Source organism: Colias eurytheme, chromosome 3, assembly GCF_061535395.1.
Source record: "Colias eurytheme isolate Ceu_HAF_F1 chromosome 3, ilColEury1 Martin Lab GWU primary, whole genome shotgun sequence".
Lineage (NCBI taxonomy): Eukaryota > Metazoa > Arthropoda > Insecta > Lepidoptera > Pieridae > Colias > Colias eurytheme.
In genome coordinates, this window is record NC_142982.1 from 2,742,577 (window position 1) to 2,768,210 (window position 25,634).

Genomic DNA, 25,634 nt, shown 5'->3' on the forward strand with positions numbered 1-25,634 from the left:
TAAGCTTACAAACTAGTTTTCTGTCTGTGTGTACACTCGCGTGCAATTCATGATAGTTCTCTGTAAAATTTGTCGTCCCCTATTTCACCCCCTTCATAAAGTTTACATTTGTATTACTTTCGTTCGTTAATATGTTAAAAATCATCTTAATCTGATCAATTTTTCAAACATAATATATAGACATACGGACATCATAATTATAAATTTTTGTAAGCCATTTATTTAAATATCCGGCTTAACAATTCCATTTTATATATTTTACTGCATAGTATAAAACAATGTCGCTTTCTCTGTCCGTCTATGTCCCTATGTATGCTTAAATCTTTAAAACTACGCAACGAATTTAGATGCGGTTTTTTTAATAGATAGAGTGATTGAAGAGGGAGGTTTTAGTATATAATTTATTATGTTTTAGACAAAGCGGGCGAAGCCGCGGGCGAAAAGCTAATTTACTAATAATGTAGAAATAAAATTAAAGTTATGACAACATTATTCCTAGCTTTGCTCATATCATTTATTCCTAGCTCAATTCTAAGTCGAAATTAGTACTGAATCTGCTCTTCACCCTTCATAAATAAATTCAGGCATTGTACGACTCCAACTAACCTCAGATTAATTGAGTTTGATAGAAGGTTCCAAACTCTCCCTAGAGAATCTATACTAATATTATAAAGCTGAAGAGTTTGTTTGTTTGTTTGTTTGTTTGAACGCGCTAATCTCGGGAACTACTGGTCCGACTTGAAAAATTCTTTCGGTGTTAGATAGCTCATTTATCGAGGAAGGCTATAGGCTATATACCATCACGCTACGACCAACAGGAGAGGAGCCACGGGGGTGAAACCGCGCGGAGCGGCTAGTAATTCTATATGAAGTATTCAGAGATGCGTGTAATTGTTTTTTTAGTTTTATTGAAGTAAAACTTCTTTAGGCGCGACTAGGGAGTAACTCAGATTTTTTTTCTGACGGAAGTAACGCTTACTATAGTCTGTGTAGTTTCCGCCATTTAAAAATAATAATTCTGATTGGTTGTAAGTATATGTCATATACTACACGCTTCTTGACTTATACGCCAGCTAGTGGCAAATATCATAATCAATTAGGATTATTTATTTTCAAATTTTCAAACGGATCAATTGTGAATAGCAAAGTGAATGAAAAATTCAACAGTTTTAAAAACATTATTTTAAATTGCAAAATTTTTTGAAAATCTCTAAATATACTTGTTTATTTATTACTTTTAAAATAAGTAAATTAAAAATAAAAATAAACATGTTGCGGATTATAATCAATCTATTTTAAATATTGCTGAAGACAAAGTAGTATCCATAGCAACAGATATGTATATAGGTTGTCATTCAGTTGAACAAGAAGCATATGTACGCCAACAATTTCATAAAATGTCAGTTATTGATACAGGAGGATCGCCTTATGAAATCATATTAGTTCTTAACAAATTTTACATTATTACAACCAATATTGATGTATCTGATGGCTTAGCCAACGGTTGTGTTGGAAAGTTAGTGTATATTGAACGTGATGACAGTGATAACATCATACGCTTATGGCTTGAGTTTCCTGGTAAGATAGGAGAGAAAATTAGGAAAAAAGCTGCCCATCATATTCAAACTCTAAACATTAGTAGAACAGCAGTCCCAATTTTACGAAGATCGTCATCTGTACCAATGAATAGAAATAAGACAATATTTGCAAAGAGAAATCACTTTCCATTAGTATCTGCTTGTGCGCTTACAATACATAAGTCTCAAGGTGGTACTTTTGATCAAATCGTTTATGAATACAATAAAAGTCACAGTCAGCAGCTGTTATATTATGTAGCATTATCACGAGTAACTGATATAAATGGATTGTTCATTGTCTCAAACACCGATGACAACAAATTTTATCATGGAAGAAAGCGTCCAGGGGGAATAGGTGATTTACAGTGTGAGTTTGAAAGACTTTCAAATTCTCGCCTAATAACACAACAGGAAGAATTATATAACCTTGTAAATGAGAGTAACATTACACTATTTTCCTTCAACTGCCAAAGTTTACGTGCTCATGTTTCTGATCTGAATGATAAAGTATTAAAAAGGTCCACATTGCTGTTATTTTCCGAAACTTGGATGAAAAATGACGAACAAATTCTTATTGAAAATTTTTATTGCGTTACCCAATACAAACGACCCAACTCAACTGCTGGTGGAGTAGCTGTATATCATTCATCTACAGATACACTCAACAATGTAACACCAATTCAAAATATTTCACCAACTATATTATCACAAATTTCCGATGAGGTTTCACAAATTGGTGACATCGCCTTGGTTCGATGTGTTAATACGAATGACCAACCTGTGATTATCGTTGTTATTTATATTTCTACAAATACTAGCCTGACAAATATCATAAAATTTATTCATCAGCAATTACTTCACTTCACAATTGAAGGTTCTCGACTTTTAAATAGTAATTATCATGAATTACCGATGATTCTAACTGGAGATTTTAATGTTAATTTTCGCTCTCAGGAATCTCAGCCGTTAATTGATTTTTTAGAAGAAAAATTTGATTTATCTATGAATACTTCTCGACTTCATTCAACAACGCGTTTCGGTACAACGATAGATGCTGTATTTTCAAGAAAAGTAGCAAATTTAGAAAGTAAAATTTAATATTTATGTTTCACATTATAGTTACCACAAACCTATAATTTCGTACGTAAGAAATTATGATGACATTCAATTACCTGTTTCGAATGAATAATATTAATATAACATTTAAATAATCTTTGTAAAGCACATGAATAATAAATATAATTAAATTATAATATAATATTTATTTATTTAAGTTAATATTTAATCATTTCAGTGATATATGTCGTCAACGCCAAAGAAGTTTTACTTCAATCGCGCGTAAAGGTTACACGCACACACTTTTTTGTTGTATTTCTATTTTTTCTATTGTTGTTAAATGTTATTTGTGAATATATTATATAAACTAATTATAATAATTTTAGTTCCATAAATTAATTAACAGACTATTTGGCTCAGTCATAATAATATTATCGTTAAAAGATCGTTAAGTACGTTACACTTAAAGTTAGTCTAATGAATAACAAAAAAGTGAAAAAGTAGTGTTATGAATTACGTAAGTTTTGAGATTTTTTTGCGAAAAAAAGGTAATTTTTTGTAAGTGGTACCTTCTATGTGGCCTAACCTAAGGCCGCCAAGTTAGTTGTACTCTGTTTTTTAGCTGTAAGTAGGTAATTCTAAGGTTTCCTATTTGTACAACTAATTAAGTGTTAAATAAATAAATAAATAAATATGTGTATAAAACTCTAAAGTCTAAATAAAATACTAAGATCTCTTCAGGGAACGGTTACATATTTTAGTCGTTACTTTTAAAAATAATTTGTTTCTTTTTTTTATTCACACAACGTTCTCTTTGACTTTCAAGATATTTGATCTATTAAAGAATCAAAGACAAGAATTCGAAATAACGATTTAAAAGCTTTGTAAAGCGCTAAATTAACAAAATTATGTATTATACCTACTTTTAATATATCTAGACCGAATTTCAAACATATTCTATGCGTACCGGTTTTCCGTATTGTAAGTAAAACAAATTTATTACCTGCATTCCTAAATAAAATGAATATTTTAGTGGCATCGGCGCGCATTCTTTTGTGTCCCTGAAGGTTGACAAGTGAAATATTGTTTTATTTTGAAATTACTTGTTTGTTTTCATAAAATAATTGTGGATTTATTTAGTAAAAATATCGTCCTTGCATTTGATTTATTTTCGCTATTTTTGAAAATGATACAAAAAAGACGCTTACCCAAAGAGAGTAAGTAGCTAATGGACAGATAAACAATTAACAATGATTAAACTTTTCCGTTTAATTTTAAAGATTAGGAATACACTAATAATAAAACGATAATTATTATTTTTAGCTCTATGTATCCGATAATTAATTAGAAAACCTGTCTAAATGCCGAAACACATAGGAACGAACAAATATTTACCCCACACTTATTTACTGTCACAAAAAGGTTCCGACAATTTGCTGCTATTGGCAACACATACTTTCATGGGTGGTTAAAAAAAACTGGTGTATATTTCTCAAGTAAAAATATTATTAAAAGTTAATTGTTATCCGTTTCTTTAAAAATTTAACTACGACCTCTGGCAGAACCGTAATCAATAATTTTAAGCTGAACTCAAAACTCAAACTCAAACAAACTCAACAGTTAGGTATTTGAATTGAGGGTAAAAAATAACTGCGCTATTTCAATTGCGAATAATTAGGTATTCAAGTTTGCACGAATATCAATGTCATTGTTTATTTATTTATTTATTCTTCATTGTATAGTAAGGAAATACAAAATGAAGACGACACAAATTAAAATTGTTGTTTTTAAATATTTGTAACATTCTAATGTTAAAGTGATATTGCTAAAGTTACGTATTTTTTAACATTTGATATTATAGCCATTGTCAAAGTAGGAATATTTTCAATTTTTCTTCATCACTACATAGTATAAAACAAAGTCGCTTTCTCTGTCCCTATTTCCCTATGTCCCTTTGTATGCTTAAATCTTTAAAACTACGAAACGGATTTTGATGCGGTTTTTTTTAATAGATAGAGTGATTCAAGAGGAAAGTTTTAGTATATAATTTATTAGGTTTTAGAGAAAGCGGGCGAAGCCGCGGGCGGTAAGCTAGTCTTATGATAATATGAGAAACTCCGTTATAAATTAGTGGGAAATCCAGAGACTTGTTACCTATTTCTTTACTTATAGGTCGCATGCTTTTACCTTTTATTTTAAATAATTTCATCATTAATTTAATTATGGCCATTTATAAAGTAATAGATGGATGATATAAAACGCAACAAATGCAAATTATAAACGGATAATTAATTTACAAGTCAATTTTCTTAATAAGCCAATTATGCGCTCATAATTCTATTACAACTTATAAGTTAATGACAATATAGAGACTATTTATAGGACTAGATGACGTCATAATTAATGACAATAATATAAATCCTATTTATAAGAGGACTAGATGACGATAAAAACCCGCAAATCTATATTTAAACGAAGCTATTAATGTAAATACAGTAATACAGATTCTCACGCCTATTAACGATAACATTCTCTAGTATTTTATAAGCTATCAACTGATTGACCTTTAAGATCTAGATTGGAACACATCTAGTACTGCGTCCTGTTTTTAAAGGCCTGGGCTAAGGCTGCGTTCACAGTTATAATTTTTGTTTATTTGTTTTTGAATGCAATCTAAGCATTTTATATACCTATACAATTTTAGAACGTTTTAAAATTGAATATGAGATGATTTAAAATAATACAAAATTAATTAAAAATACTTTATAACGATCGTGTTATTGTTTGTCTATTGTCTATTGTTACAGGCAGATTAAAATGCGTGTTTTATCACATTTTAAATCAGTTCAAAAGCTTTGAACAAAATAATAATTGTTATTATTATGTACACGGGCTTATTTATTCGATACTAATCTTAGAAGTCATGATCTCATTGTGTAGGTCATGGAACAAAAACATTACAGCATGAACCGTAATAAGACCTTTTTCCATACCATGTTAAACGCCCATGTATTTAAAGAAAATGGAATATCGTGAGCTATAATTTTCATACTATGCTTACTTAATACCCAACATTTTTCTTTAATAAAAGCCTCATCTTAATTCAGTTGTATTTTATAGCGTTATAGCGTATCGCGATGATTCATCTTTTCATATTCAAGTACTACTGAAGATATTTTACCGAATGTATGTTTCATCGCGATAGGTACGTGCAGTGGAACGCAGGTGATGGTCATTAATAATATTTATTTTATTTATATTTTACTAGCTTACCGCCCGCGGCTTCGCCCGCTTTGTCTAAAACCTAATAAATTATATACTAAAACCTTCCTCTTGAATCACTCTATCTATTAAAAAAACCGCATCAAAATCCGTTGCGTAGTTTTAAAGATTTAAGCATACAAAGGGTCATAGGGAAATAGGGACAGAGAAAGCGACTTTGTTTTATACTATGTAGTGATTAACATGAGGTCTTACTTGACTCAGCGGATAATTATTGTAGTATATTTTATTATACACCATTAATGTATTGTCTTTTTTATACTTATAAACTATAATTTTTATAATTTCATAATTGTAATTACAAAGGCTTGACATTTATTCCATCTGTTCATTAGATCATCTTCATATTATAGGGCATAAATAATAAATACCACAGTATAAAAAATCAATTAAATACACGTACAGTAACATCACTAGTTGACATTTTACTGTGTAATTATATGAAGAATCCAATGTACATAATTATATTTCTCACGGAAGTAATGTTTTGCTATGGCAATGCATTTATCGTTTATTGGTTAAAAAAATTATCAATTAGACATGAATGAAATGTTTGTAGAATGGTTTTTAGAGCTTCGAAATGAGCAAAGAATTTAAAGGCATGTGTAATACGTTTGAATAATATGTTTATGTCCGCATTTCTCTGAAACTATTTTGAAGTTTCTTTTTAATTTTTGTAAGTATTTACACTATTGAGATATTTTGTAAAATATAACATAGTAGAGAGATTGCGTATCTATCAATTTAAGAATTTATTTTTTACTAGCTTTCCGCCCGCGTTTTGGAAGAAAAACCCGCATAGTTCCCGTTCCCATGGGATTTCTGGAATAAAACTTATCCTATGTATTAATCCAAGTTACCTTCTATATGTGTGCTAAATTTCATTGTAATCGGTTCAGTAGTATTTGCGTGAAAGAGTAACAAACACACACACATCCTCACAAACTTTCGCATTTATAATATTAGTAGGATATTTATTCCAGAGTACTTATTGAAGTTCATGGAATAATTTAATATTAAGGAAAAAGCATCAGCGTTGCTAGTAAATAAAATGATTGCAGATCATTAGATTGTAGATTAAATCTATGCATAATAAGACTAGATTCACAACCGGATTTGGTTTCAGAACTTTCGGTTAATGTACCAAGAGCGTTAATTTCTTAAGAAAATTAACATTATTACTTAGATTTCTATATTTTTCTTATAAATAAATTTTAAATATTTAATCAAAATAAAAGCAAATTTTTATTCAGTATACAAATTTAAATATATCATAATAAAATTATAACTCCTTTAGAAGTTCGACGTCTCGTAAAATATAATTAAGCTTTGTCCTTTTTATCAAAGAAGCTTTTTTGAGAAATTAAAACTGAACTGATTTGAAATTATATTTTAAACATTATTCAGAAACGTTTATAAATAAATAATAACAACATTTTTATTTAAAATAATATAACTTACTTAAAAAAATCTTATACAAATTAACAAAAATAAATTATTAAAAAATAAAATAAAAATAGTGTTCTACTTAAAATTTATTAATATTTCTACTGAAAATATGAGGTCATCTTCATTATATATTAATAACTTGGCCAATACTCGCTAAATTTGTTACCCGATTTGGCTAAAGGAGGACAAACGCATTTAGAATAGATAAATATTGAACTCCGTAATGATTTCACGAATGCTATACTTAGACAAGCATTCAATTTATTCAAGGTTTGCCGTACTTCATTAAACTTTTTATATCAAACTTAATTTCAAAACCTTCTTCTAAATAAAGGTACCTATCTAAACTTTTACAAGTAAACAACCGATTCTGAATTTCACTTCTACGGAGAAGTAACTAGGTCCTATCGATAAGTTTGTCAGCTTCTTATAATTTTCAAATGTTGAAAATAATAATAAATAGAATAAATTTTATATTATAAAATGCAAATAAATAGGCTCTAACATTTATCAAAATCTTATTTCTCAATTTCTCCCGGGAGTTGTTGGCGTGTCAACAACTCCCGGGAGTGGATTCAAAAATTAATTTTTATTTTGAAATAACTTTAGAATTATACAAAAAATAAATAGCTCTAATAAAAAATTAATCTTTCTATTTATCACAAAAAAAAATATATTCAAAAACCCAATTCTAAAAGCAAACACAATACTTATTCCTGTTCAAAAATGTAATACGACACACTTGTTAAAAAATTTATTCCATACACATTTGGATGTAAATGCTATGTGAACGCTTGTTAAATTTAAATATATTTTTTATGGGGATCGTGCCGTAAAGCCGACTATCCACGTACCTGCCGCATGGGCAATATTAGAACAATCTCGGTAGCACGGCGGTTGGAGCAATTTCATCTGTTCTCTAAAGCCTGCTACTCACGTACCTGCCCCAGAGGCAATATTAGAACAATCTCGGTTGTACGGTGCGGCGTTCGGAGCAATTTCAGCTGTTCTCTAAGTTGCCCCTGCTTGCCTCTACACATCACAAAGGAGCCAATTAAAATTCCAATTCCAATATTATCCCTGCTGCAGGTACGTGAGTATCCGATTTAAATTGCCCCTGCTTGCCTATACACATCACAATTAAGGGTGCAATTCCAATATTGCCCCTGCTGCAGGTACGTGAGTAGCCGGCTTTAGTTACATCGTGATGTCAAAAAGTTACTAATGTATAATATCGAAATGTATTACTTAATTTTGTTAGCTAGTTGCGTACCGCGGTGTTACTCACGTAACCAAATAGGATAGTCGCTAAAAACAATAAAGAAATAGCACATGTGTATGGTTATTATGAAATTTCGATATTTAGTTCATAGTTGTGAACCGAGATTTCACTTATATTATGAGCAAATATTATATCCTAAAATATAGGAATGTTTATTTTTTGTTGTTTTTTTTTCTTTAGCAAAAGTACACACTGTTCTCTAACTGTTATTTGAATTTGTATTCTTTTTATAACTACAGCGATACTACTTTGGCGATAAGGCCAAGTTTTGTTTTTAAATGTATTGTATGCTTTTATATTTGTATTTTTTGTAGCAATAAAGGATTTTCATTCATTCATTCATTCATTCATTCATACTTTCGAATCATGTGCATTACTTTTTTTTTGACATTTAATCAGCTTCCAAAAATGTAATGCGAAAAATGGTAAATATGTATATCGTTTTTAAGTAATTCATATAAAAACAGTTTAGAATAAATTACACCCATCAATAAACTGACCGCGCCTTAGGTTGCTTAACCCGCAAATCATTATACCGTTTATGTGTAAAACAATCGTTAAACAATAATATGTACATAACAGTAAATACTTAAGTGCTTTCTATGAATACTAATTATAGGTTTCAAGCTATTTGAATTCCAGCTATTTTTAGGGTTCCGTAGCTGAAAATTGTTATTATTCTATTTTGATTTTAGAATTTTCTGGTACCTAATGTAGATTTTTCTCAAAAAACGCACGGAAGTGAAAAAAGTTTAAAAGTTGTAAAAACGCTCACTAATAACTATGGAAAAAGTTTTTCGTCGCTTCGATTCGATTAAAGTTTTTCCGAAAAACGTCAGTCGACCAAATCACTATAAATAGTATAAAACAAAGTCGCTATCTCTGTCCCTATGTCCCTATGTATGCTTAAATCTTTAAAACGAGTGATTCATGAGGAAGGTTTTAGTCATAGAAATCTAAATAACAAGACACATAGAAGTGCTAAAATGTCATAATTCGTATGAAAACCGCTGTCGCCAAAATCAACACATTCAAACCGAAAGCTAAACAGTACACACAAGTAAACTATGCCTTTTATTGGACAGCTTGATTTTAGTGAAAACTAACTTATCTATTAAATTAAGCTTTTGAATATGTATCCTAACGCACGAATTTACGGTTTATTTTAGAATAACATCCCTAAGTATATGAGACTTTTTGCTCCAATACGAACAAACGTGATAATAAGAATGGTCGACTGTGTCATTCATTGTTATTTCGATTACTATGGTGACGCTCGTAATACTTGTAAATATTCTATAATTTTAAGGAAAAACGGCATTATTTCTAAAAAAAAATATTTTCCGATGAAATATTATTCCTTTATAAGTATAATTACAACTTGTGGAAGAATTTCCGCAATGGGAATTGCTGAAACACACCATGTATACACTCATACGTCTCCAGAGCAACTGAACAGTGACGAATGCACTGGTGTTGTGCAAATCACCTGAGTGGCGACAAGGTCACGCACGCTTACGACTTCTAGTGTCTTGTTATTTAGATTTCTATGGTTTTAGTATATAATTTATTAGGTTTTAGACAAAGCGGGCGAAGCCGCGGGCGGTAAGCTAGTAAATAATAGGTACAACCGTTTATACTCGTATGAATAAAATTAGCAAGTTCAACAACTTTAGACGTAGTTATAAACATTTGGCAAAAAGCCCATGTAAAATAGTTATATGCGAAAGCAATACATTTGAGTCAGTAAGTCGCAAAATATATATATTTAACTAGGTAGGTACTTAATTATATAGTATATTTGCATACGAACATATTATTTTAACCGCGCGAATTGCACTTGACTGGTTTTAGTGGAAAACGCATTACTTGTTCCAAGAAACAACAAACTAATACAAGTAGAATATACAAATATTAGCTTGTAACGCATAGATATAATATAATATTAGCTTTTCGCTCCGGCTCTTCTCGGAATTATAGCCTACTAGCTTTCCGCCCGCGGCTTCGCCCGCGTTTTCAAAGGAAAACCCGCATAGTTCCCGTTCCCGTGGGATTTCCGGGATAAAACCTATCATATGTGTAATCCAAGTTACCCTCTATATGTATGCTTAATTTTATTGTAAGCGGTTCAGTAGTATTTGCGTGAAAGAGTTTAACAAACACACACACATCCTCACAAACTTTATAATATTAGTAGGACATTTCCTACTAATATTATAAATGCAATGAGCTTATATAGCAGATTTCTGTGTAGTTCGCGAAGAAATCCGCGGGCTTACGATATCCCTAGAAATGATAACAATTATAATAAATTTCTATTTGATAGAAAAAATTGCTTGTTTTCGGAACATTAATCGTAATATAGTCTAATGAAATGAGAAGAAAAATAAATAAAAGTAGGTATCAGCTTTAGAAAGATTATTATTAAGGTAAATTCATAACCACGCCCAAACCGAATTATTCCTAAAGAATGTGTAAAAACAGTATAGGTATTGATGCAATATCTTCATTGATAAACATTATTCGGTATAATTCTTTATTTTATTGTAATGCAAATACATTATAAATTTAAAACGCGTGTGTAATGCCGTTACTATTTTTATTGCTTGGAATTAACTGGTGCGTTGCGAATCCGTTGAGAAAGAGGTTTAAATATATTATGCAGTATATGTATTAAGTAATCAGTAAACAGATTTTTGAAGTGAAACTTCTTTAGCCGCGTTAAGAGTAAAATTTAAAGGTCGCGTCATGGCAATGCCGTCACGCGACGATTTTGGTATCTTTGAATCTTGCCAAAGAAGTTTCACTTCCGACACGTGTGTTCGGCAAACACGGTTTTCTTATTTTAGTACAGGTAAATCTCCTGATTGTTTAATTTTAACTTTTGGCCCGCGGTAAAAGTTAGTACGCAAAAACTATCACAAAACATATTTGTAAACATGTCATGTCATATTATTTCTCATAGAGATGCATACACAATGGATATGTCGCGAACAACGGGCTTTTTTAGAGTAAATAATGCCATTTATTTACCGGCACACAGCAAATTTAAAAGCTTTTAAAACATACAAACTCAAACTCAAACCAAAAATTTATGACTAGCACTCTGACACGACAATTATTTTATATGGCATATGCATGTATTTTACTTAAAAATTTTACTACAGCTTCGACTGTATACTGAATACGAAGATTGGTCGTAGCAATGTCTTTAGTGGTGGTACTATGTGTGCTGAAATATTTATAACTACGCAATGGATTTTGATGCGGTTCTTTAATAGATAGAGTGATTCAAGAGGAAGGTTGGTTGTAGTTTTAGAAAAAGCGGGTGAAGCCGGGGACGGAAAGCTAGTTTATATAATATATAAATATAAGATAAAAACACCAGGAGATGTGACACAACAGCTGCTAATTGCCTCGTTTTCACCGCAACCTCCTTTTTACTGATGCAACAGTGTGAACAAGTTCTTACGTGAATCTTCGCATTGTCTTTAGATTCGCAGTCATTGACCTACGATTGTAACATGGGTTTTTGGTGATAGTCATGTTTTATGTAATGATAGTTGGTACACGCAAATTGGTAATAGTTTGAAGGAAAGATCTTAAAAATAAATAACGAAAATGTGTAAATAGCTAACTATAATATAGATTACGGCCGTACGAAAGATGCGGATTGAAATTAGCATTGAAGCTTTTGAAAGAAGAAACTTTTAGAAGAATTTTTTACTTAATTGTAATAAACATTTAGTATTGAAAAGAATAAATGTGTTTGAAATGTTTTATTTATATAGGCGTTATAGTTCCTTTCCTATTCTTCGGAAAGTTAGTAAGTATAAATACTAACGAAACCACTCAAGGAAAAACAATAAATATATTATTTGTCCAATAGTTTCGGATGAAATCGGTTACACCTGGAAAAATATATTTGTTTATATTTTTGGGGGTCTAGAGTGCGTGAGTTAGTAACATAAGATGTTTCTTCGGAAACATGTCAAGAGTCCCTAGGTAATAAACATACTAAAACCCCGGGCCACTAGGAGGAGCCCCGGAGTGGGGGGAGGGGGGAAATGGGTCCATTTTTTCATTTTTCGCTTAAATCTCAAAAACGGTACATGTTAGAGAAAAACTTTCAAGGAAAAGTTGAAAGGCCATAAATCTACATAATGGCTTCCATGGAGGAATGTGTTTATTTTACCAATTATAGACCTATAAATTTATAAAGAATAGAAAAAATTCGATCACGAGGCGGGACTCGAACCCGCATCCTTCGCGCCATTCCGGGGCGGATGCCTCACCAACTCAGCCACTCGTGACCCGCCCGAGTGATCGAATTTATTCTATTCTTTCAGTTTTATTGGTGAGGCATCCGCCCCGGAATGGCGCGAAGGATGCGGGTTCGAGTCCCGCCTCGTGATCGAATTTTTTCTATTCTTTATAAATTTATATTTATAAAGCATTTGAATGCCATAAAACCAAAAATATAAATTCAACAAAAAAGGTCGTGTTCCATCGTTACAATATTGTATTCACTGAAAAGTGCTTCATATTGGTTGAAATGGTTGTTAATCATCTCAATAGATGGCGCGCGGTGTGTCCCTTCAGACACATAAAACTGAAAGAATAGAATAAATTCGATCACTCGGGCGGGTCACGAGTGGCTGAGTTGGTGAGGCATCCGCCCCGGAATGGCGCGAAGGATGCGGGTTCGAGTCCCGCCTCGTGATCGAATTTTTTCTATTCTTTATAAATTTATATTTATAAAGCATTTGAATGCCATAAAACCAAAAATATAAATTCAACAAAAAAGGTCGTGTTCCATCGTTACAATATTGTATTCACTGAAAAGTGCTTCATATTGGTTGAAATGGTTGTTAATCATCTCAATAGATGGCGCGCGGTGTGTCCCTTCAGACACATAAAACTGAAAGAATAGAATAAATTCGATCACTCGGGCGGGTCACGAGTGGCTGAGTTGGTGAGGCATCCGCCCCGGAATGGCGCGAAGGATGCGGGTTCGAGTCCCGCCTCGTGATCGAATTTTTTCTATTCTTTATAAATTTATATTTATAAAGCATTTGAATGCCATAAAACCAAAAATATAAATTCAATTATAGACCTAATTAAGAGCAATCTATCAGTGCCGGTTACAAGTTGCACATTTGAGTTTTTTGGAAGAAAGAAATATTTTTTGATCGATTGATGTGGAAGTTGTTTGAGCCAAAATCATGTTTTACTGCGTATAACTCAGAAACGGTAGGATATAGGAAAAAATGATTCAGGTACAACTTGTAGATAATTTTATGGCCTTTTAACTTTTCATTGAAAGTTTTTCTCTAACATGTACCGTTTTTGAGATTTAAGCGAAAAATGAAAAAATGGACCCATTTCCCCCCTCCCCCCACTCCGGGGCTCCTCCTAGTGGCCCGGGGTTTTAGTATGTTTATTACCTAGGGACTCTTGACATGTTTCCGAAGAAACATCTTACGTTACTAACTCACGCACTCTAGAACTTTTTATTCAATGGACCATTTTTCAAACAGATAAATTCTTAAAACTCTATGTGTACACCCATAACAAGCAACAGGCCCAACTTTACCACCAGCACGTGAGCTATCGCTTAAGATTATGTTTTCATAGACAAAATGCTCACTTTAGCGAAGCGGTATATGCCGGCTGCGCGAAGCTAGAGAAGTAAAACATGGTTTTTCAGGAAAAATTTAGCAAAAAATTTTTGACGTAATTTTGTTGTTTAAGTATTTTTTACGTGATCAGTGATCAGTGATCTACAAGTCTCTTCGCGATTAGTATACCAATAGTGGGACACCCTGTATATTTATACAACAAATATATTACATGATATAGCACTAGCTTTTTGCCCAAACCACCACCGTGTTCAAAGGAATTTCCCATCTCAATGTTTCACTGCGGTAAAAAGTAGCGGATGTCTAGTCTCCTCCCTATCTCAAGACTCAAAAATCATATCATGAACAAACAAACAAAAACTTACAGTTATACTCATAATTGCTTTCATGATAAGTTACAAAAGAGTTAATACCAATACGAGAAAAACAAATAACCAACGAAAGAACCTTATTGGATACAATCAATATAAAACTATATTCGGCAAAGTTTCCAAGTCCAGCAAACTGTACCAATAAACCCACATAATATTTTGATCTCTCATTATTATTGTTTGGAAAAGTCCTGATATATTTATTATAAGTATATTTTTCATCAGAAAAATAAATAATAAATCATTATTAAGTATTACTCTTTTCAACGGACTTAAAAAAATGAGGACGTTCTTAATTTGACTGTGTGTTTGCTACCTCAGAACTTTCGACTTGGTAAACCGATTTTGATTGTTTTCTTCATATTTTAAAGCTAGAACGTTCCGTTGTCTAATTCCAACCATTTGAAGGTGATTTAATTACCTATTGTTTTTATAGCAAACTTTTTTTTTTTTTTTTTTTTTTCAAGTGGGGAAATCTTGCCTAAGATACCCACGGCTCCCGGGGAAGGAGCCGTGGGTTATGTCGGATTCCTACCGACCAAAACCCCACCGTGTACCAACGCGCTGCTTTAGACGGGATGCGGGTACACATTCGCAGTCTTCCGCATGTCCCGCCCAGCAGTTGCCCGTTTCCAGGCCCTCCGCCACTTGCCCGTTTCCAGGCCCTCCACCAAATGCCCACCCCGGGGCGGCGCAAGCTGTACACGAGCTCACGCCACCCGCTCGCCGATGAAGGATTGTTCCCCGTTCCATCATCGGCGTTCCCCAAACCCTCGACCCCAGCACCGACCGGCCGAAGGGCGCGCGCCGAAAGGCCCTCCACGTCGAAGGACCCTCCGGCGCACTTTTATAGAGGTTTCCCTCGCAGCCCCCACCTCACACCAGAGGTGGCGGCCCTCGGTCCGGCCCCACGGACCGGATTACGAGTTGGCAGACGGCTGTCGCAGGACAGCCGCCGCCCTACTCCCACCTACAGGAGTCACCGCGTGTCACAAAAGTGACGCGTCGGGATCCCGCCCCCTGTTTTGTTGGTAGTTAGACTACCAACAAAAAACAACGCGCGCGGCCTCTGGCCGCCATCCACCGCCGCAAAGCGCAGCCCCCTGCCAGTCGGTCGAAACGAGACCCAAACGAGCCCCGATCGACCTTCCAACCCCATTTTGCCCAGCCAAATTGCCAGGCCGCGACCACTAGCCGCCATACCTCGCCGTACCACAACGGCACCTGAGCCAATCCTGGCCCCCCGGAGGATCCTAGCCAGCTAGCCAGCCATCCAGCCAGCCAGCCAGCCAGCCGGACAACCAGCCGGTGACAGCAAGCCAGCCAGCCGCCGCGGCTCAAAGCAGCCAGCCAGCCAACCGGTGGGACAGCCGGTTTCAGCCAGCCTGCCAGCCGGCCCCCTAGCCAGCCAGCGAGGCAGCCGGTGTGACCAGCCGGTTCCAGCCAGCCCGGCCAGCCGGCCTTCAAGCCAGCCAGCCAGCTATATGGATCCCTGGCCGTCGAACCAATCGTGTCGTCAGACGACAGACCGGCCTTTCAGCCCCTCCGCGTCCAATTAGCTTCACTCAGAGTACACAAGTGCACTCCAAGCTACTGAGCCCCCCCGGCCACGACAAGGCTTGGAACTGATGGGGGGGTTTTATAGCAAACTGAGCGAACTCCGTTTCGCCACCAGAGACACCTTTTCTTTGCTATAAACCTCACGCAGCCCGAGACCTTTCCAACGAATGCAAAACCGTGGAAATAGGTTCGTGCGTTCTGGAGTTATAGCGTCAGGAAGGAAAACCCGACTTATTTTTATATAGTAGATTATTATAAGTGCTTTCCACCTTTTATTAAGGTTTACAAGAAAGCTGTGCTAATTTCTCATCTCGCTAAAAAATGTTATATGCCCTTGTAAGGTATACCTTTCACGTTCTCACTCATCAATTAGGTTCACGGCAACTAATTAATGGTCCCCTTTAAGACTAATTAGTTTTTGTTTGTATGGGGATTGAATCTTCACTGGGAACTTTAGGTATTCAGACATTTAACACTACAAAGGGGGTATTACCAATCCGAAGTTTAATAATATTTCCAAAAATTACGTAATTTCAAATAGCTGTTCTGATATCAATGGAAAAGTACTGAGGGTATTACGCCACTAAATTCAAGAGGTATCAATTATTTACGTAAGCAAATGCACAAACAGATCCTATCCTTCCTACTAATATATAATATTATAAATACGAAAGTTTGTGAGCATGTATGTGTATGTATGTATGAATGTTTGTAACTCTTTCACGCAAATACTACTGAACCGATTACAATGAAATTTAGCACACATATAGAAGGTAGCTTGGATTAACATATACGATAGGTTTTATCACGGAAATCCCATGGGAACGGGAATTATGCGGGTTTTTCTTTGAAAACGCGGGCGAAGCCGCGGGCGAAGCCGCGGGCTGAAAGCTAGTGGTTTTATATTTAAGTGTTGTATTTTTTATTATGTGTTACTTCTTTCCATTCTTCCAAAAACCTCCTTCCTCAATCTATCACTTCCTTAACATTCACGTCATAAAGCCTACCATTCACACACATTATTATGTCACATGGGCATCCAAAATATATAGTAGGTCAAAGTCGTATTGAATTATGTATGAGAGTGAGTGGAGGTCAAATAACAGACTGGTGAAATTGTATAACGTAGCATAACTCTTACAGGCTGGTTTTGACCTGTTACTTAATAAGTTACTTCACGATTCTGTGCGTAAGTAAAATAACTTAGTTATTTTATGGTGCCGCTAGGCTCTGGCTTGCGACTTTAGATTCGGGATAGAATAATAATTAAATAAAGTAGGTATATTTTACTCAGGAATAAAGCTTACTAGTGGAATAATTTATGAAATCCATCGAAAAATTTGGACTTTCTTCATATTTTTTTTTTTGTTTTGTAATTATAGAGATTACCTGGTAAATATTATTCTTCCGGGATGTTTTCAACTTATTCTAGCTGCTAAATACTACTAATATCATCATAATATTTTTATTATCCATCGAACCTCACACATTACTATTTCACGGCTTCATCGATACAAATATATAACCTAACTTCACTAATTATTCCGTCGATGGGACGTTAATAAAGTCTAGACTTTCAAGTGTGTAACAAATATTAACTTTGTAACACGAAACATGTTAATTACGCCCTATAACTAAGGTTAACGTAAATATTTACAATATATAACTAGCGGGATTGATTTTCTCAGTTTATATTGGGCCTTTGTTGATCCTAAATTCTTGGCGGACAAAGGTTGTTCACCTCTTGACGATACAATGCTAATGCTCTTATAATCCTATTTGTTCGAGAATATTCTAATTTTATATACTACCTGTTTCCTGCGGTTTTACCTGGATGTCTCTGCTCTTATTGGTCTTAGCATGATGATATAATATAGCTTCTAACGTTTGTTAAATTGGCTGTCTAACACTGGAACAACTGTTCAAATCAGACTAGAAGTTCCTGAGATTAACGCGTACAAACAAACAAACTCTTCAATTTTTTATACTAGTATTTAAATATTTGTAGAGATCCGAAAGTCTATCTGTCTGTGTATGCTTTTTACGGAAAAAGCAAAGCTCAGATTTTAATGAAATTTGGTATGAAAATAGTTGAAGCATTAAAAATACAAAAATAATAATTAATTTGTGAGCAATTCCGAGGTGGGAAATAATAGTCCCCATGGCTTATTAAGGGTTAATTTCACTTCAAAGTAGGTAAATTAAAAACAACATAGTTCAATACCTAAAAAATTTGTTATATAAATTTATAATTACCGTTGTAAACAGGGTTTTTGGGTTGTTGTTGAACTTACAAAACCCAAATATAATTAAGTTGAGCCCTAGTTAAACTTCCGGGCGAATGTAAACTGATCCTTAGCTTGTTTACGTCTAAGCATAAACCAATGAATCTCAATAGCCGGCAAATATATCTCATATTTGCCGGCTATTTTTATTAAATTAAGATACAGTCTGAAAATACAATGATATATCCATAGTAATATTATAAATGCGAAAGTAACTCTGTCTGTCTGTCTGTTACTCAATCACGCCTAAACTACTGAACCAATTTGCATGAAATTTGGTATGGAGATATTTTGATACCCGAGAAAGGACATAGGCTACAGGTAAATTAGCTTGGAGAAATTTTTGCGTTTGTAGTAGTGTATGGTCAGCAAATAAAATAAAACAACATTTTATTTTTAGTTTTTATTTTATACAGGGTTACTTGTAAAACACCAGCAACCTCGCAGGACAAGATAGCTAACATCATAAATAACAACATTTGTTCTACGACTTTTGGCATAACGCAATAAATTATTTTTAAATGATTTTTTAAACTTTTATTGTACTCTCCTTACATTTGTAAGTCTATGTTCTATTAATTATCGGATGGACGACGCGACGCCCCCTTCCCCCTCTCGTTCGCTTTTTGTTTACGTAATTTTTGGGAGGCGTAGAGTTTATAATATACAGACGGAAAATTAAATGAATATTTATTTTTGTATGAAAATAAAATCTAACAAATTATCAAAAGTCGAAATGTTGTTACTTATGATGTTAGCTATCTTGTCCTGCGAGGTTGCCGGTGTTTTACAAGTAACCCTGTATATATAAGGGATTTTAAATTAAACTATATGTGTTTCTCCTCTGAAAAAGATGAGACTTTATTTTAATATTTGCACATTTAACATACATATAACTTTTACATTAACAATGTTACTAAAATGAAAAATTTACTAACCTGAAAAAGAAACGACATTTAAAGTTTAATTCTTTAGTTTGAGAAGTCAAAGGCTTGCCTCGACCATGTTTTAACACTGGAGCCATATTGAATTAACAATATAAAGTTACAACACTTACACACAAATTAAACACTAGTTATGGCCCTGCCTTCATACAAAACTGCTGAATACGCCGTTCGCACGGGAATAGAATGTGGATGCGATTTCCCTTATAGCATCCAAGCTTACGTCTTTATAATTATTAAACTGTATAAATTCATTCTTTAACTCCGGTCTGCATCGTGCAGACATGGGTGTAAAAGTCTCATTTTAGCTATTAAATGTAGTTTTTAAGTACATCTGAGTTTTCATTTGGGGCCTCCGGCTGCGGGACATGTAATTCACTTCAACAAATATTATAACAATAATAACAAATAATAACAACAATCAACAAATACAAAATTTATCAATTAAACTACGTACATAATAATTATAATTTTTGAATGAAATGTGCTTTATGTTCTAACGCTACCAAACGACTGCACGTGGCACCTGCGGACAGCGTAAACTGGTTTATTCTGGTTTTGTGCGTGTTTCCACTTTCCACTATCAAGTGACGATTTATTTATTTGTTTTGTTTCGTAATTATTATGGTCAAATATTAATTATGAAACAAATTATTATGGACACGATATTTTATTGTTTCACGGTAGTCGCCTTGTCGTTTGCTCAAGGACGTAAAATTGAATGATATATTTTTTTTTATAAAGTCAAAACCATTTTCTTTCAAATAAAAACTTGTTTTTATTGAAAACAAAAGTGTTGCTAGGAATAAGTATAAAGTTAAATAGTAATGTTAGGATATCGAAACATTTTTGTATAGGCCAGAACGATATAGTGGAAACGCGCTCTAAGATCTGAGTAATATACACACCACTACATATGCAAAAATTTCTCCAAGCTAATTTACCTGTACCTTTTATTGCGAAATATGTACCACGGGCAAAGCCGGGGCGGACCTCTAGTATTTTATAAATATAATTTACTATTACAATAAATTATAAGCATTGAGCTTAAAGCTTTAATATAAACTTCTCGTAATCGTTTGACAGTCTATTCTCATACTTGCCTATAACCCCTTATTTTCTGTTTTAATAAGAAAATAAAAAAACATTATCTTTACAATAATTCCATGATCCATCCCACATTATGTATATGAAAAACGAATTAATACATTGAACTCTTATGTATTCCTTTTTATGATAGTGAAACCTGGTTAAGTGAGACATCAAGGGACCTGCAATGTCGTTTCACTTATAGAGGTATTCCACTTACCCAGTGTCTCAGATATACAGGTATAAATAAATATCTGTCTCATTTACAGAGGGTTCCATTAATAGAGGTGAGAATACAGGTTATTTCAGTTATACAGGTGCGATCATTAAATAAAATAACGTGTTATGTATATAAGAATGAGTAAAAAAAACAATGTTATCTCAGTTACAGAGGTTTATGCATATAAAATTTACTCGCTGTCTCAGTTATAGAGTTAACTATGATGACAAATCGAAAGAACAAATCCCAGATATAGAGGTTAACCTCGTCCCACTAATAGAGGTAATTCAGTGCCACAGTGTTGGGACCTCAGCATGAGTTCCAGTTATGGAGGTTTCTCACTTATCCAGGTCCCACTTAACCAAGTTTCACTGTACTAGCTGTGCCCCGCTTTGACCCGCATTGCACCGCTCTTTGTCTTAGCGTGATGATATTACATAACAGTGAAATAATTTTTCAAATCGGACCCGTGGTTCCTTCACACGTTCAAGGAAACAAACAAACTCTTCATCTTTATGACATTAGATTTTAAAAGCTCATATAAATTTAAAAAAATCAATAAATCTCAAAGTAATATAACATTGTAATTATAAATAACACATTGAACTGAAACCTTGTTGCTGTTAAATAAGGCATTAATTAAATTAATGACAACTCTTAACATCCATGAAAACAATTTAATCTTATATATAAAAATGAATCGCAAAATGTGTTGGTAAGCGCATAACTCGAGAACGGCTGAACCGATTTCGATAATTCTTTTTTTATTATATTCCTTGAAGTACGAGGATGGTTTTTATGTAGAGAAAACATAAATATGTACCACGGGCGAAGCCGGGGCGGACCGCTAGTTATATATATTTATGTCATTTTATTGTAACGTATAACGTATTTACGTTTTTTGAATACAAATTATTTTGTTTCAGAATTCAAAATGGCGACAGGGCGGCATTGGGTGAATGTTTTTGGTAAGTTGAAATTTTAAATTTGTATGTTTTTCTTATACGAAATGAAATAACTCTTGATAAGAATGCATATAGTGACGATAGCTAGAAATAATATACTATCTGTTTCACTCGAAATTGTAAGGATAAAAAATATAGCCTACTAGCTTTCCGCTCGCATAGTCAAACGAAAACCTTCATAGTTTCCGCTCGCGTGGTTTTCCGGGATAAACCTATCCTATGGCTTTTCTCAGGTCTCTAACCATCTCTGTGCAAAATTTCATCAAAATTTGTTCAGTACTTTAGGCGTGAAGAAGAGTCAGACGGACTTATAGATTCATTATAAATGTGGAATGTGGAATATTCTTTAGGATATCTGTCTGCAATAGTGATTTTTTCCATTTATTAGTATAGATATGAATATCGATTTGATTGTTTTATTCAAATACCGTTGATTTTAAACCGTGATACGAGAACTTCTAGAACAATGCCAAAGGAATTCATAAAAAAAAATTAAACGTAAAATATTTCAACGTTTCGTTTGAGCAAATAAATTTTCAGAGCACTCGGAAATATTAGTTTTCACGGAACATTCTGGAATGTACGTTCACTTACTTCTATTAAATATTTTTTTAATAGCTATAACAATTTTTCCGGATGATTGCAGTTTTTATTGGACTTTGTTTACAGAACTGTCTTTAATTTCATTTGTATCGATAAAATTTTTATTCAATCGCATATACCAATCAAGTGTAATTAAAATGTCCAAGCTTATTTACCATTTACCATAACTATTAACTACTAGCGGTCCGCCCCGGCTTCGCCCGTATATATTTACGTTTTCTCTTCATAAGAACCATCCTCGTACTTCTTATTTATCGAAATCGGTCCACCCTTTCACGCGTGATGTCGTGACCAAGGAAAATGGGTTTCATTTGTATACATATTATGTATATAGATTGTTATTACTGTTACCATAAAAACTACAATACATTTAGATTTAAACCCCTTCGACCCAATTTTCACTGACGTCACTACTATCGTCAAATGCAATAATAGTTTATGACTGGATCATAAACCCATAAAACTTTTATTTTTCAATTCATTTTTGTATCCAATCAGGGTAATGTAGGAAGAGTTAGTTTATGGCCGAGCTGTATAAAATCTGGGACTATTTGCTAAAGTGCTTTTACCGTTAAATGTTGCTAAATTTAGCGTTTATGATGGAAAACTTTGATAGACACGTCGTAAATATTGAGAAAAATGTAATATGACACCTTAGTATGACACAATATTACTATTTATTTCATTCTGAAATTAAATATTATTTATCTGTTCTATTAAGGTTCTATTTAACAATTTTATGTAAAATAAAATGAATTTATTTAAGGATTAATTTCAAAGCTATTAGGCACTTGAATTGATTTTCAGATATCGTTTTATAAAGGGATAAAAATAAGTTATTATTATCTGTAATGTAAAATAGTAGTCACATTCATAGGCAAACATTGAAATATTTTTCCTCAGTCATTACCAATACAATGAATAAATTTAAAAAAGAGAAATCATGATAAACACGTAAACTTACTAGTGAACTTCTCGTAAAAAGAATCTAACAAAGTTAAAGAAACACTTAATCTTATATTCAATGCACATATAAATATAATGCACAATTTTCATCCATTTCCCTATTATTTTACAAAAATTTTAAAGCACTTCAACAATTCACAAGCTATCCAATCATAACCATTCAAACCAAGCTTATCCATACTAATATTATAAATGCGAAAGTAACTCTGTCTGTCTGTCTGTTACTCAATCACGCCTAAACTACTGAACCAATTTGCATGAAATTTGGTATGGAGATATTTTGATACCCGAGAAAGGACATAGGCTACTTTTTATTGCGAAATATGTACCACGGGCGAAGCCGGGGCGGACCACTAGTACAAATATATAAAGCATCAATCCAAGACAATTATCATTAAATAAACCGATTCGTAGATTACTCTGAACAATATACACTCACAAGGTCATGTGAACATACAGCACCTACATACATTGTTGTATTACAATAGGTTTCTGTTTAAAGTGGATTTCGCAAGGCAGATTTATTATAGGTGGTGCAACTAAACTTCTGTCCGCTGTGTGAATTAAAATTTATGTGTATCGGTTTTTTTACTTCTTAATAAACGGAATAGGGGTGTTTAAAATGAATATTTGTATGTCTTATAGCTTTTAACGTATTATATTAGGTGCGTCATTTGAAGTTTCATTCAAATTGGATCAGACATAATAAAAAAATTGCAAACTTATATGAAATGCCATACGGAGTAAAAGCTCATATACCAAATCTTATAGCTCTTTCGGATATTTGTTTAGTTGAATTTTTACTGCCATAAATTTCTTGAAAGGCGACTCATTTGTTTCATGGGAGTACCTATTTTACAATTACCTATACAAAAAGTTCGCAAAGAGGATGTTGTAATCGTTATATAAAGCTATAGTTTTAATAGTTTTAATAACATAATAGTTGTGTATAAATGTCTCTAATTCTTAATTTATTTTATTTTTATTGCCATGGCTAAGTGCACATTTATATTTATTTTTTCTTATTCGCATTTGTTGCACGTATCAAAATGTAGTATGTATCCAAACTGTGGATAATGTTGTTGGTTGGACAGTTATACCTGTATTTAGATTAAGTTTTATTGTACAATTTACCACTGTTCTGCTGTTTATTATCCCTAATAAAGAAAAATAAAATGTCTCATCATTAGGTAGTCTAGATCATAACAGAGAAGGACGCTTAAAATCAATTTAAAACATCAGTTTCTACATTAATCGCAAAAGCTTTTAGTGTTGATAAATTCACGTTGTAATTTTTTAGATTATGTTTGACAAGGAGAGCTTAATCGTATTCTTATAAATCCCGCTGAATAATGGAGTTTTATTTTAAGTAAGATATCTTTGAATCTACACTAATATTATAAAGCTGAAGAGTTTGTTTGTTTGGACGCGCTAATCTCGGGAACTACTGGTCCGATTTGAAAAATTCTTTCGGTGTTGGATAGCCCATTTATCGAGGAAGGCTATATATAGGCTATATATAATCACGCTAAGACCAACACGAGTGGAGCACTGCGGGTAAAACCGCAGGGCACAGCTAGTTTGGTCATATTTTCGAAGCTTAAAGTAGGTACATACAAAAAACAAGTACAGTAAAAAGTCTTTACTCTTTTTACCGTTACTACAGTTACTTAAGTACTTCAATCTAATCTTTAATCAACAATTTGATATTAGTCTTTTATTTATTTAGTGTAGTTCTCAGTGTATCCTACTTAATATTATAAATGCGAAAGTTTGTGAGGATGTGTGTGTGTGTTTGTTACTCTTTAACGCAAATACTACTGAACCGATTACAATGAAATTTAGCACACATATAGAGGGTAACTTGGATTAACACATAGGATAGGTTTTATCCCGGAAATCCCACGGGAACGGGAACTATGCGGGTTTTTCTTTGAAAACGCGGGCGAAGCCGCGGGCGGAAAGCTAGTATTATTATAGCTCTAGGCTAGATTACATTGAAGACTATATTTAGACTGACGATTATATCTTAATTTGGAACACATAACTCTATTTATAGATACAATTATATGCTGAAATTGACAATATTTGTATTCGACACATTTCTACCTAATTAATAATATAAGAGCCCACGACGGCCAGACTTTCCTTTCTTTCGGAAAGTTGAAAGTTTCTCTGTATTTGTCTCCGATACAGATAAGAACGACCAGCGACTATCAAGTTTGGGTTGTGGTTACTTTGGCAGGAAACAGGTAGTAAGGGTGTATAAAATTATACCTAACTTTCATTATAGTTTAAAAGCTAAATTTTATATATGTTACTTGGGGACCTATAAAAAGACAT

General features: G+C 33.4%; 1 protein-coding gene across 1 annotated transcript in view; it reads left to right on the forward strand.

Moving 5' to 3' along the window:
- LOC149909405 (protein obstructor-E-like) overlaps positions 1–25,634 on the forward strand; it is a 64,107-nt gene that overhangs the window by 697 nt on the left and 37,776 nt on the right. Inside the window, exon 2 of the mRNA XM_090119389.1 lies at positions 21,684–21,725. Coding sequence (XP_089975515.1) covers positions 21,692–21,725 — 34 coding nt within the window. The 5' untranslated portion in view covers positions 21,684–21,691. The remainder of the gene's footprint in view (positions 1–21,683; positions 21,726–25,634) is intronic.